Source organism: Aquarana catesbeiana, linkage group LG04 (genome assembly GCF_042186555.1).
Source record: "Aquarana catesbeiana isolate 2022-GZ linkage group LG04, ASM4218655v1, whole genome shotgun sequence".
NCBI classification, from domain to species: domain Eukaryota; kingdom Metazoa; phylum Chordata; class Amphibia; order Anura; family Ranidae; genus Aquarana; species Aquarana catesbeiana.
The window spans coordinates 165,806,972-165,820,226 of record NC_133327.1 but is presented as its reverse complement, the minus strand read 5'-3'; the positions used below and the strand labels follow the sequence as shown (position 1 = coordinate 165,820,226).

Genomic DNA, 13,255 nt, shown 5'->3' with positions numbered 1-13,255 from the left:
AAAAGGCAATGACACCCTACATACTGTATTTCTCACAACAGAGCTTTCCTTTAAACATTAAAGCGGAGGTAAACCCATCGATTTAACAGTTTAAAAAAAACGTTACATTGCCAGCACATGCCAGAAATGTAACTGTCACATTGGCTGTGCTCTCAACCAAACTGTCAAACCATCCAATGGCTGGTGTCATAATTGATTACATGTGCAGCATCATGGTAGTTGAAGATTAAACAGAGGACAAGAAGGCAGCTTTCTTGGCTGGAAACAATAGGAGGGGTTACTTCCACTTTAATACTACACTTTTATTTGCTGATCTTTTTTTGTCCCACGTATATTACCAAACACATGTAGACAAGGAGGTCTTTTTTATAAACGGAAACTGGTTCTTCCTTACATGCATTTTGGATGAATTTCAGATTGTATCCCATTTTCTTACTGTCATACACAGAGAAATGATTGTTCCAGTAACTTGTACTAGTATGCTACACTGTTTCCCCGAAAATAAGACCTAACGTGATTGTTGGTGATGGCTGCAATATAAGCCCTATCCCCCAAATAAGCCCTAGTTAAAGTCCTTGTAGGTCTTATTTTCAGGGTAGGGCTTATTTTCAGGGAAACAGGGTAGGGCTTATTTGGGGGGTAGGGCTTATATTGCAGCCATCACCGACAATCACGCTAGGTCTTATTTTCGGGGAGACAGGGTATGTACAAGATGAAAAGTTCTCTTTAGAAATACCTCTTGAAATTCAGGAGTTTAATGTTGCTCCCTTAGCCATTCCCACACAGGCTGATTGTCAGAGGTCATGCCCAAGTCAAGCTAGGATCATACCATGTATGGTCAACCTTAGTCATTGGTAGAAACAAGAGTAGAGTAAACTCTAGCGATTACTCTTTATTTCTTGTCTTAGTGACAGGAGGTAACAAAAACAGGAATGCGTGTTGCTTATCCTTACAGGGACAACAATGCAAATACTGTTTTTATTTAAAGTTTAGATCATACATCAGTAATTTATTTCCTGCAATTGGAACTTTAGCCAAAACTTGTTGGATAGAGTGGAGAAGGGACTCTATCATATTTTTATCTACATGTTCCTGTTAGGAAGATTTCTATTCACTTCCTGTTCTGGTGACAGGTTATCATAGGGACAGAAATCTCTATAGCAGGGAAACCAAAAGCAATTTAAACTCAACAGAGGTTCTAACATTTTACAATTCTGTTCAAAACTTGCAAGGTTCTTCTTTAACCCCTTCACCTCTGGAAGGTTTTAACCCCTTCATGACCAGTCCATTTTTTATGTTACAGCACTGCTTTATTTTAACTGACAAAATTGCAGGGTCGTGCGATGCTGTACCCAAATCAGCTCCTGCAATTTTTATTTTTTGAGCTATAAACAAAAAAAGACAGATAATTTAGAAAAAAAAAAAAAAAAAACAATATTTTTTTACTTTCCGCTATAAAACATATACCCAATAAAAAAAATTTAAAAAATCAAATTTCTTCCTCAATTTAGACCAATATGTATTCTGCTACATATTTTTGGTAAAAAAAAATCCCAATAAGTGTACATTGATTGGTTTGCGCAAAAGTTAAAGTGTCTACAAACAATGGGATATTTTTTGGAATTTTTAAAATTTTTTTTTACTAGTAATGCCGGCGATCGGCGACTTATAGCGGGACTGCGACATTGCAGCGAACAAATTGGACACTAAGTGACACTTTTGAAACTTTTTTGGGGACCAGTAACACTAATAAAGTCACTGTACTAATGACACTGGCAGGGAAGGGGTAACATCAGGCAATCAAAGGGTTAAATGTGTTCCTAGGGGGTGCTTTCTAACTGTGTGGGGGTGCTTGTACTATAAGAAGACAGAGATCCGTGTTCCTGCTTAGCAAGGCGATCTGCCTTGTTTACATAGACAGATCACCATTTCTGTCTGCCTCGGGAACGATCGGCGGGTTCTGCTGATTGGCTCCCGCTGTGTCCAATCACCCAGAAGAAAAAAAAAACAGGTTTGTAATTTCACGCTAAATGGCTGCCCTGCTGCAGTATATGTACGTGGGGCTGTCCTTAAAGCGGTGTTCCGGCCGCAGTGTTTTTTTTTTTAAGTCAGCAGCTACAAACACTGTAGCTGCTCACTTTTAATAAGGACACTTACCTGTCCAGCGAGCCCGCGATGTCGGCCCCCCCGAGGCCGATCCGTCCATCGCATCGGCTGCTGGCGCAGCCATCTTAACGAAGGGAAATGGGCAGTGGAGCCTTGTGGCTTCACTGCCCATTTCCTACTGCGCATGCATGAGTCACGCGGCGCTTTGTGAATGGTGTTTGTTGTGTTCTGGGACACACACATGTCCCAGAAGGCAAAGGGGCCGCTCGCCGAAGAGTAGGAAGCGCCTTGGAATAGGAAGAGGCTGATTAGGAAGACTGCCTAGCAACCGGGGTTTCTGGTAAGTAAAATTTTTTTTTTTAAGAATATTAATGCATTTTTTTTTTTTTTTTTTAGGGTGGCCCTCCGCTTTAAGCGGTTAAAGCAAATATGTGAAAAAGACCCAGAGATTGAGTTAAATTGGATTTGCCAAAGTACATTGCACTTTGAAGTATCAGCTTATAAGAAATTTATGTTTTTCAGATCTGGCTAGTTACCATATTTATATTAAATAAGTTCAGCGTAATTGTGCCAAAATAGATTTTACAATTAATTTAACAACTTCGCCAACATTAGCTTTGAATTGCACCTTGTGGACTGCTTGGCCCAAATGAGTTTGAATGTAAAAAAAACAAAAACACAAATCACATGGGTTTGTTTTCTAACAAGGCAAATTTATGTGTGTCAGCAATGATTTAATGGATTAATTGATAAAGTCAACCTTAGCACTTTGTTTTATAGTCAAAAACATTTAATCACTACAGTATGTAAGCATTGATATGACGATCACATGACTTTGTTCATATACAAGAGTTAAGGTTCTCTTAGGGTTCTTAGTATTTACCATCATCTTCCTAGCTAACAAGGGGGCATTTTTTTGAAACCATAAGAACAGGTCAAAAGATATTTGAAAGGAGCTTATCTAACCCTCAGAAGCCACTACACCCTTAAAAATACCCAAAATATTAAAATCTAGCTATCCCTATTGATTCTAATGCATTTCATTAAAATGTCCCAAGTTTTGCTTAAATTTTGGCAAAGTGAAAAGTCACAGTTTTGCTAAGGAATAAAGCTAGAAAGTACTCCAGTAAGAATACCTCATTTGGGGTATTAAAATGATGGATCAAGAACCCGGCCATCTATAAGTGAAAAATAATGGCCATATGTGCCATAAGAAATTGTTTGTTTTGTGGGTGATGCTTAAGAGTACAAGCACTGGAAAAAGGAGCTGACAATTTGTATCTTTTTTTTTTTTCTTAGGATACCTACAGTGGATTGATTGGAACTATTGTGATTTGTAAAAGATCATTTAATCCAATAATGGCACAAATGATCCCGATCTTAAGATTTGCCTTACTTTTTATGATATTTGATGAAAGTAGGTCCTGGTATATAGAGGAAAATATCAAAAGATTTTGCTTAAGTCCAAATGAAGTGGACAAAGGGAGTGATGAATTTATTGAAAGCAATAAGAAACACAGTATGTATTTTTTTTTTTGCAGTACATGACTATATTTATTATTCCTGGTGGATTATTACTTTTCCTAGCTAACATAAGTCTTCAGTCACACTGAATCCGACTTTGAAATCGTGCAGCATCACTTTAAGCTGCACAATTTCAAAGTTGTACGTCTGTGGGACTTCATGAATTAGATGTTTATGCAAGTCGCACCTCAATTTGCAAAAAGTAGTGCAGGAACTACTTTCAAAATCGGTGCCACTCTGATGTAGTCCAAGTCGCACCGATTTGACCGCTTCCATTGTGGACAATAGGGTTCGACTTGTCATGAGATTTGAAACTATCAAATTGCATGACAAGTTGCACCGGCTGACCTGGGACTAAAGGCAAATCAAATATTTAGCTTGCTAGTAAATTTACAGAGACTCTTCTAAACACTTGTGTTGATTTGGAATGTGCAATTGTTTGCTCAACAAGGTATCCTTAAGCCAGCTATACATGGATCGAAATTCAGGTGATTGATTTCTGTGGGCACCAGTAATCAGCGTATTCTGATAGTAGGGAAGTCTCAGCGCTGTCAGAATACAAGGGCACACCTAGAGGATTCCCCCATTCACCTTAAATGTGTGGATGGGGGAATCAATTTTTTTTTTTTTTCAACTCACTGGTTTAACAAAACAAGAATCATCTATGACCAGCTTTAGAGTTATCACATTGCTAATGAAAGGATAAGGCTGGGTTCACACTAGTACAAATTGGATGCGGATTTCACCACATCCAAGTTACATGACAGGAGGCTGATGGGCTCTCAATGGAGCCAGTTCACACATCTCTATGATGGCTGCGAAGTGGATTGCACAAAAGTGCTGTGCGTCTTTGGCTCTGTTTCAGGTCTGAATTCAGGCAAAAATTGGGGCCTGATTTGTTCCTGAAACAGAGAACCGGGACCCACCGGACCCCTGCTGCCAGCCACATCCGTTTTTAGTGTGAACCCAGCCTTAAGGCAGCTTAAGAATACAAAATCCCTGGTTCACAATCCACTACTTTCTGACATTATATGAATGCTGTTCCAAACACAAGTGACAATACTAATTAGGCATTGAAGTGTTGAAAGGACAACTTTTTAAAAAATGGCAATTTATCTCTGTAATACATGCACATTTCTCCATTTGAATTCCTTCAAATATCCTTCACGTACAGACAAATATATCTGTTGATCTTGGCAGAAGCGCAAGGTAAGAACTGGGATGGGTCATCAAAGTGATTGTAAAGGCAGAATGTTTTTTTATCTTAATGCATTCTTAATACATTCTGTGTGCATCAGCCCCCCTAATACTTACCTGAGCTCATCTCTATCCAGCGATGTTGCAGGAGAGACTTGGCTGCCCAGGACTCCCCTCCTCATTGGCTGAGACAGCAGTGGAGCGCCACTGGCTCCCACCGTTTTCAATCAAAGTCAGTGAGCCAATGAGGAGGGAGAGGGGGCAGGGCCTAGCCATGGATCCGTGTCTGAATAGACACAGGGAGCTGTGGCTCGCCTTGTGTGCCCCCATAGCAAGCTGCTTGCTGTGGGGGGCACTGAGCAGGAAGGAGAGGCTAGGAGCAGCAAAGAGGAACTTGAGAAGAGAAGGATCCAGGCTGCTCTGTGCAAAACCAACTGCACAGAGGAGGTAAGTATAACATGTTTGTTATTTTTAAGCAAAAAAACAAAAAACAGACTTTAGTATCACTTTAAACTCAAATAGCACCAGAAGTTATTAGCTCACAAGCTTTCTGGCAGGCTCAGGAGGCTTTATTTTGACTTTTTGAACAGATATACCAAATCAATTTCAATGGTGTTTTTAAAAGACCATATCTGTATTTATTGTTCGAGTTTACATATTGCCTAGAGATGAGCAGAGTGAATTTGGCAAAAGTACAAATTTCGCCAAGTTCAAACTATTAATTTCACTTGTTAACTACTTTTGTACTAGGGCATGTTTTTGGTGGGTCAGCAGCCCTTTATTTACCCTGTGGTGTTTATGAACAGCACTGGATAAATAACCATTGGGTGGGAAATCCACCAAGTAATCACTGTGCCCCCAGTTGTCATTAGCTGGGTACACAGAGACACTGAACTTTGCCAATCCAAGGGGCTGGGTACCATGTGATTGCTGAGATGGTCAACACAGCGATCACATGGTACCGTTTACAGTGTTGATCCCTCCCCTTGCCTTTATAACAGGTGTCATTATGAATGGGGGCAGAATGAATGGATCAGCAGCTGCTGATCTATTCACTCAACAATCTGACACATCGATTGTTTGTCGTTTTACTATCATGTGACCTGTATATTAAAACTTTCACCCCCTTATCCTGCACATCTGAACATTAATCTCTTCATCTCCATGATGCCACTGTATGTGACCAGTACTTTAACCCCTTTTACTTCCTACTTCCTTTGTATAAAACCTGTACATTAATGTATCAAATACAATGTACAAATAAATTGTGGCACACAAATTAGATCACTTTGGGTGTCTTAAACAATAGGAAGAGCCGGCAACACTGAAATCCTTGAACTGTGGTTTATTGGTTACATCGGAGTGACAATAAAACAATACCGCTGACACGTTGCAGCAGAAACCTTATGCCGTGTACACACGGTCGGACTTTTTGACAACAAAGGTCGGACGGTCTTTCCGACGGACTTTCGACGGAGCTACGACGAACTTTCTAAAGACCGGATTCGTACGTGATGACGTACGACTGGACTAAAATAAGGAAGTTGATAGCCAGTAGCCAATAGCTGCCCTAGCGTCAGTTTTTGTCCGTCGGACTAGCATACAGACAAGCGGATTTTTCGACCGGACTCGAGTCCGTCTGAAAGATTTGAAGCATGTTCCAAATCTAATGTCCGTCAGATTTTCGACCAAAAAAGTTCGCTGCAGGTCCGATGAAGCCCACACACGGTCGAATTGTCCGTCGGACCAGTCCAGTCGAAAAGTCCGCTCATGTGTACACGGCTTTAGTCGTAGCTAATTTAGAACAAAAATGGCAAGATATATATACCTAAGCAAACTCCGCCTTAAAAAAAATAGCATATTAAAAAGGTACATTTATTCAATTAGGTGGTGGTTGCGCTTGTGGCAGAAAAAGACAGAACATAGGTCAGAACCCAGAGAGATTGCAGATTTACAAATAAAGTGGAGTTTCATGGTTACACATAAGGCTGAAATGGTAAACCAAAAATAAAGATAATGTGTGAGAGAGTAATATGTAAATCTATACACAAACCACTGTGACATATCCATCCAAAAAAAAAAAAAAAAAAGAGTAAATGGTCACATGTAGTTATAACAAAAATAGTATGGTGATAATAACACAGTTACATGTGCATAAATGAAGACAAAGAAGATTGCAAAACTGCTCTCTAGAGAAATTAATACAAATAAGAATGCAGATGACAAAAGGAGGTGGGAGGGACACAGACATAGAAAAATCTCCATAAGAACTGGAAGGCACTTTGGATGTCTACTTTCCAAATAAAGGGTAATTGGGGGGGGGGGGGGGGGGTAAAACTACTCTGCCATTTTTATTTTAATAGAAAGTAACCATTTTTTTTTTCTCTTTCTTATAGTGGTTATTGAATACCACCAAAAGAAAACTATCTGTTTCAAAAATGATCTAAAACTCAATTGGGTACAGTGTTGCATAACAGAGCAATTGTCAGGAATACTATCACAGCACTGAAAACTGAAAAATGGCCTGGTAATGAAGGGATATTACAGGCTGTGATTGTAAAGTCTCATTAAAAAAAAAAAAAAATAATAATAATAATGTCATACTTACTTCCTCTTACAGTGGATTTGCACAGAGCAGTCTGGATCCTCCTCTTCTCGGGTCCCTCATCGACTCTCCTGGCCCCTCCCTCCTGTCTAGTGCCCCCACAGACAGCAGCTTGCTATGAGGGCACCTAGGCCAAGTCACAGCTCCATGTGTCCATTCAGACACGGCGCCCCAACCTGGCTCCGCCCCCCCTCTACACCCCTGATTGGCTGACTGACTTATATTGACAGCCGTAAGAGACAATGGCACTACTGCTGTGTCTCAACCCATCAAGAGATGAGTCCTTTAAGCTACTTGGCAAAATTTGCTTGGAAAAAGGCTACTTATTTAGAGGGTGTGTTTTTGAAAGGGGTATATTTTAAGGTAGTTTTTGATTTTGATTTTATTTAATTTTCATTGTATGTGTTAAAACCACCAAAAAATACTTTAAAGTGATTGTAAAGATAAAAGTTCTTTTTTTTAAAAATAAAACACATGATATACTTACCTGCTCTGTGCTCCGAACCTCCACTTCTCAGGTCCCCTGCCAGCGAGTAGAGATGTGCCGAACCTCCCCCCCGGTTCGAACCAGAACTCCCAAAGATAGTGTAGCAATGTGGACTACAATTGCAAGCACAGTGATCCTCCGGTGTTTCTATGCATCGCGTGACCCTCTAGTGCCCAGTGTTGCCAACTGACATGTTTGTGAGTCAAACTAGAGGGATTATGGGATGAGTAGTTCCTCAGACTAATAATTACTTCGCATGACTATGCCCTTGGACTACATATCTCAGAGATCTTTACTACCATCAGAGAGATTGCTGGGAGGAGCTATAAAAGAAGCCAAAGCGCCACCCTGCGCTCTTTTCCTCCTGGGCTTGATGCGAGACAGACCTCTCCGTGCATGGAGAGAGAGGTCGCGGCCTACCACGCGGTGTACAACATTTCAACCCGGATGAGAGGGGCCTAGCACTGCTTGCCGTCCATCAGACATCCATCCAGCACCACTTTGGTCGCCCACCAACCTGTGTTCTGAGCTTCACATTGGGAGATCGATACGGCGGATCTGCTGCATGAGTGACGCTACAGGAGCTTCTGTCCGGAAGGCATTAAAATCGCCTGGTCCTTTACAAACCCTTTCTTATGGTTTCACTGGGACAATTTACACAGACCTCTTTACCTTGGGAATACTTTACTGAACCTTTCTTGAACACTGTGCATAGACACCTTTAGCTTCTACCATTCCAAGAAACCTTATTGCTTGCTACTACTCCTCATTGGATAAAGTTAATAAGCTCCTACTGCCGATGAAGACCATATCTGCAACGGGGACATTGATGTCATTATTACTACAAGGCCCATATACCACTGCCATTAAGTCCGACCTCTCATTAGGGTTAAAGGTTTATAGGCTGGCCGAGGTTTTCCTTTTAGAAATTTGTCAGTATAACTACCTAATCTTTATTTATCCTTTCAAGTGCAAGCAGTATTCCACCGTACATGTGTGTATATAATTGACTGTCCAAAACTCAGCAGATCTATGATCTCTTATTTGTGAAAATATCTTCCCTAAACTGTTCTAGTAAACATTATCAGAACATAAACGCACAGACGAGTTGTCTGACTTATTACTTTAAGGTGGTGCAAAGAAGTCTGAACCCAGAGTGTCAGGTGGGTTGGAATGTTAATCAGGTCATGGCAGTGCAGATGAGCAGGTAAATCCAAGCAGTCTCTTAGGGGGCCGTGCTACAATAGCAAAAGTTCAGACCCGGCCTCCAAACCCTATTGAAGTCTATGGGACCTAAACTTGAAAAATCAAAAGTCCCCATTTCAAAGGATTATATGCAGGTTATTGGCTGTAAAAAGGGTATGGGGGCCCAGCTACTGCCTTGGGGGACATGTACCAATGCAAAAAAAAAATGTTTTTAACCACTTCAGCCCCGGAAGATTTGGCTGCTCAATGACCAGGCCATTTTTTGCAATGCGACACTGTGTCGCTTTAACTGACAATTGCGTGGTCGTGCGAGGCTGTACACAAACAAAATTGATGTCCTTTTTTTCCCCACAAATAGAGCTTTCTTTTGGTGGTATTTGATCACCTCTGCGGTTTTTATTTTTTTGCGCTATAAAACAAAAGAAAAGTGACAATTTTGACAAAAACACAATATCTTTTTCATTTTGCTATAATAAATATCCCAAATTTAAAAAAATAAAATACAATTTTTCTCCTCAGTTTAGGCCGATATGTATTCTTCTACATTTTTGGTAAGCGTATATTGATTGGTTTGCGCAAAAGTTATAGCGACTACAAAATAGGGGATAGATTTATGGCATTTTTAGTATTATTATTTTTTTTTTTTTACTAGTAATGGCGGTGATCTGCGATTTTTATCGGGACTGCGATATTGCGGCGGACAAATTGGACACTTTTGACAAATTTTTGAGACCATTGACAAATATACAGCGATCAGTATACTTAGTATGAACACGCGATCTCTCTCCTCTCCCGAGAGAACCGGGATTTGTGTGTTTACACACAGATCCCGGTCCCGATCTGTCATGAGCGAACGCGGGTGCCCAGTGGTCATCGCGCCCGCTGGGCACTCGCATCGCCTCCTACAGTGTCTTAAAGGGCTGACGTAGGGTTACGGCCGCTCGCCCAGGGGAGCCAACCTGCTGCAGTACAACTGCAGCGGCCGGTCGGGAACTGGTTAAAGGAGCAGTGATTTTAATGATGCTTAAAGTGAAACAGTAAACATGAAAAATTCCTTTGAATATTGTGCCTGAGGGGTCCCCTTAGTCTGCCTGTAAAGTGGCGCATCTGTACCATGTATAGAACCTACTGCAGCAAAACTGACATTTATAAAAGAAAAAAAATCGCATTTAAATTTCTGGCAATACAATACCATTGCTGACAATAGAAAAATGTAAAAAAAAAAAAAAAAAAAAAAAAAAAAAAACACGTGGGGGTCCCCCCCAATCCATACCAGGCCTTTAAAAACTCACACACAGTTTTTGACAATTTCTTTATTAAAAATAAAAAAACAGTGGCAGCGGCGTCATGATCGATGATGGATCTACATCAGGGGACATTTTCGGTCCCGAAAAAAAAAAAAAAAAGAAACGTTTTTTCACTTTTTTTCTATTGCAAGCAATGTTTTTTTTTTTTTTTTTTTTCATTCAGCTGTCACCCCGAGCTGTCACACCCTTTGTATGTAGAGGCAGGAGTGTGGTGGGAGTTCAGCAGCTGCCTTCTCCCATCCTCACTGAAAGGAGTGACAGCAGGGTTTTTTGTCATGCAGAGCACAGCAGTACTTGATACTGCCACCCCTGGCACTAGCCCTGCGTTCCCTACAGTCACTTTTTGTAAACCTAGAATTCAACACAGGAATCTGGCTTCTGTGTTTGAGTGACAGCGTGCCTCTTCTCACACAGCATGGTCCCTGACAACCTAGCCTATTGGCAACCACTTCTCCTAAATGGGTAAGCAGTTGGGGGTGGGGTAGATGGAAAAGCTCTGTACTCAAGGGGGGGGAGAACTTTTGTATCGTAGAGGAAGGGGAATTAGGGGTGAGCTTAGTACTAGGGAGGTGATGGGTGAAGAGCTTCGTAGTGGGGGAGATGAGGGAGGAACTCTATACTGGGGGGTGGGGGTGGAGGTTGGGAGAAGAGCTCTGTAGTTGGGGGGGGGGGGGGTTGAAGGATTGAGGGAAAGCTCTGTATGGGGGAGAAGGGGGTGCATCTGGTGGTGTATCTTCCACCACCATCACATAGACATTTGGTACTTCCAGTGACAGTACCAATGCAGGGACATTTTTTTTCTTCAAGTGACACCACTTACAGGGGGGACATATTTTTCTTTTCAGTAACACCACTGAGGCAGGGACTTTTTTTCTTTTTTTTTTTTCTTCCAGTGACTTCACCGAGGCAGGGACACTTTTATACTTTTTTAGTTACACCACCGTGGTAGGGACATTTTTTTCCTTCTGGCGACACGGCGACACCATCATTTCAGGGACATATTTTCTTCCAGTGACACCACTGTCACTTTAGTGATACCATTGACTCAGGGAAATGTTTTCCCTTCCCACTGTCAGCCCCATATTTGTGCACCTATTTTAAACATTTAATTTGCCTGCAGTGTCCACAAACATGTTGGCACCCCCTGCTATTGGCCCTACAGGGAGTGGGTGATGGTAGGGGGTGGTTGTGGAGTGGGGGGGGGAAGCGAAGGAGAGTGCACAGTTTCACCTCGAGCACTGGAGATGACCTTGTCTTGGCACTGGCCCTGGGAACTGAAACCAGACTTGGAGGAACATTTTCCACCTGCACTTTTGATCCTTACTCCCGTAGAACTGGGGTAAGTGTGTACTTAGAGTCGAAAAGATAGTCTCCCATGAAGGGTAGGCAAAATAAAGTTTTCCTGACAACCTCTATGGCAGCATACATGTGGGTTAAGCCCACCTCCACTCCTCCCCTGTAGGACCCCTCTACCATAAATCTTTGCTCCAAAGCCAGCGGCCGTGTTCCTTTTTTGTCCTCCTCCTAAGGACCGGTTTGGTTATTCGTCGTAGTTTTTTCTCTCCGTGATCAAGACCGGCCGGCAGCGAGCACTGGGAAGACAGGTCGTGATACTCAGATAAGCCCTGGCTATTAGCAGGGTATGGAGCGAGCTAAACGGAAGATACTATGATAAGCCTTGGCTGTTAGCAGGGTATGGAGTGGGCAAACGAAAGAGGCGCTGGAAGAGCTAAAGCCTGGCCATTGGCAGGCAAGCGGTGCAATGGCCAGACAGCCCAGCTGTTAGCAGGTGGCCCTATCTGCCCCAAGCCTGGTATGATCAACCTGCCTGGTCTGATCGTGGAAGCAGGATTGAAGTTGCCGTGTGCGGTGATGTATGCTTTTATAGTACATATTCCATGGCAGCAGTTTGTGTGTTTCTGTTTGTCTGTTTCTTCTCTGGCTCTAGTGTCTTCCAGTCTATGGCAGCTAGGGTGCATTTGCATTCCAAGTCGCTGCTTTCTCTTCCAGCTGGGCATCCCTGGGTTGCTCCTGCCCACTGCGGTGGTGGCATAATTTCAGGGGAGAAATGATGTAGGGATTTCTCTGTAGGCAGCTTGCAGCAGTCTCCCAATGTGCTGTGTGCAATTATCACAGGGTATGCTCTGCAGTAACACCCTTGTATGCTGTCTCTGTGCGATTCTACTATGATTTGATCACCGGTGCAGGTTGTCAGTCTTTCTGTGCAGTTTCACACTGTGGATGTATCACTGCTCCCCCCCCGTGTGGCCAGCCCTGGTGTAGGAGGTATGAGAGGGTGGGCTTAACCCTTTCCTTTCCTTGCTGACCTGGGTACACTTTTGGGATTTTTTAATCACTTCCTTTCTATCCTATTTTGCTTTTGTGAGTCTTTCTAGGTCAGGTTGACAATACACCACATGAGATGATAAAGACAACATTTTTTTTTTCCAGATGTGTTTGTCATAGGTCACCGTCAAGGTCCAGCCTTCAAAAGCAGAAGCTCTGAATCCTCCTCTATGCACCCACCGCCATAGAGAGTGTTCTGAATTCTCATTCTTAACAGAACTAGGGAACATCATTTTGGATAGGTGGAGCAAGGTCGCGAGACATCCCTCCCTTCTGAGTAAGATGGCCAAGCTCTATCCATTCAGAGATAAGGATGTGAAGCAACTAAAGGCTGCCTCTCTAAATAGCTGAGGCCTTGATGAGGCAAGCAAGCATGTCGCTCTTCCTTGGAAGATGCAGTGAATAGCCCGAAAGTCGGCCTGGGCTCTTGTGGCCACATCGAAAAAGGATGGAAATGTGGATGGAGAATGCGGGCAC

General features: G+C 42.3%; 1 protein-coding gene across 1 annotated transcript in view; it reads left to right on the top strand.

Moving 5' to 3' along the window:
• LOC141139611 (ceruloplasmin-like) overlaps positions 1-13,255 on the top strand; it is a 281,017-nt gene that overhangs the window by 242,326 nt on the left and 25,436 nt on the right. The window contains exon 16 of the mRNA XM_073625912.1: positions 3,406-3,625. Within this exon, the coding sequence (XP_073482013.1) occupies positions 3,406-3,625 (220 nt within the window). The remainder of the gene's footprint in view (positions 1-3,405; positions 3,626-13,255) is intronic.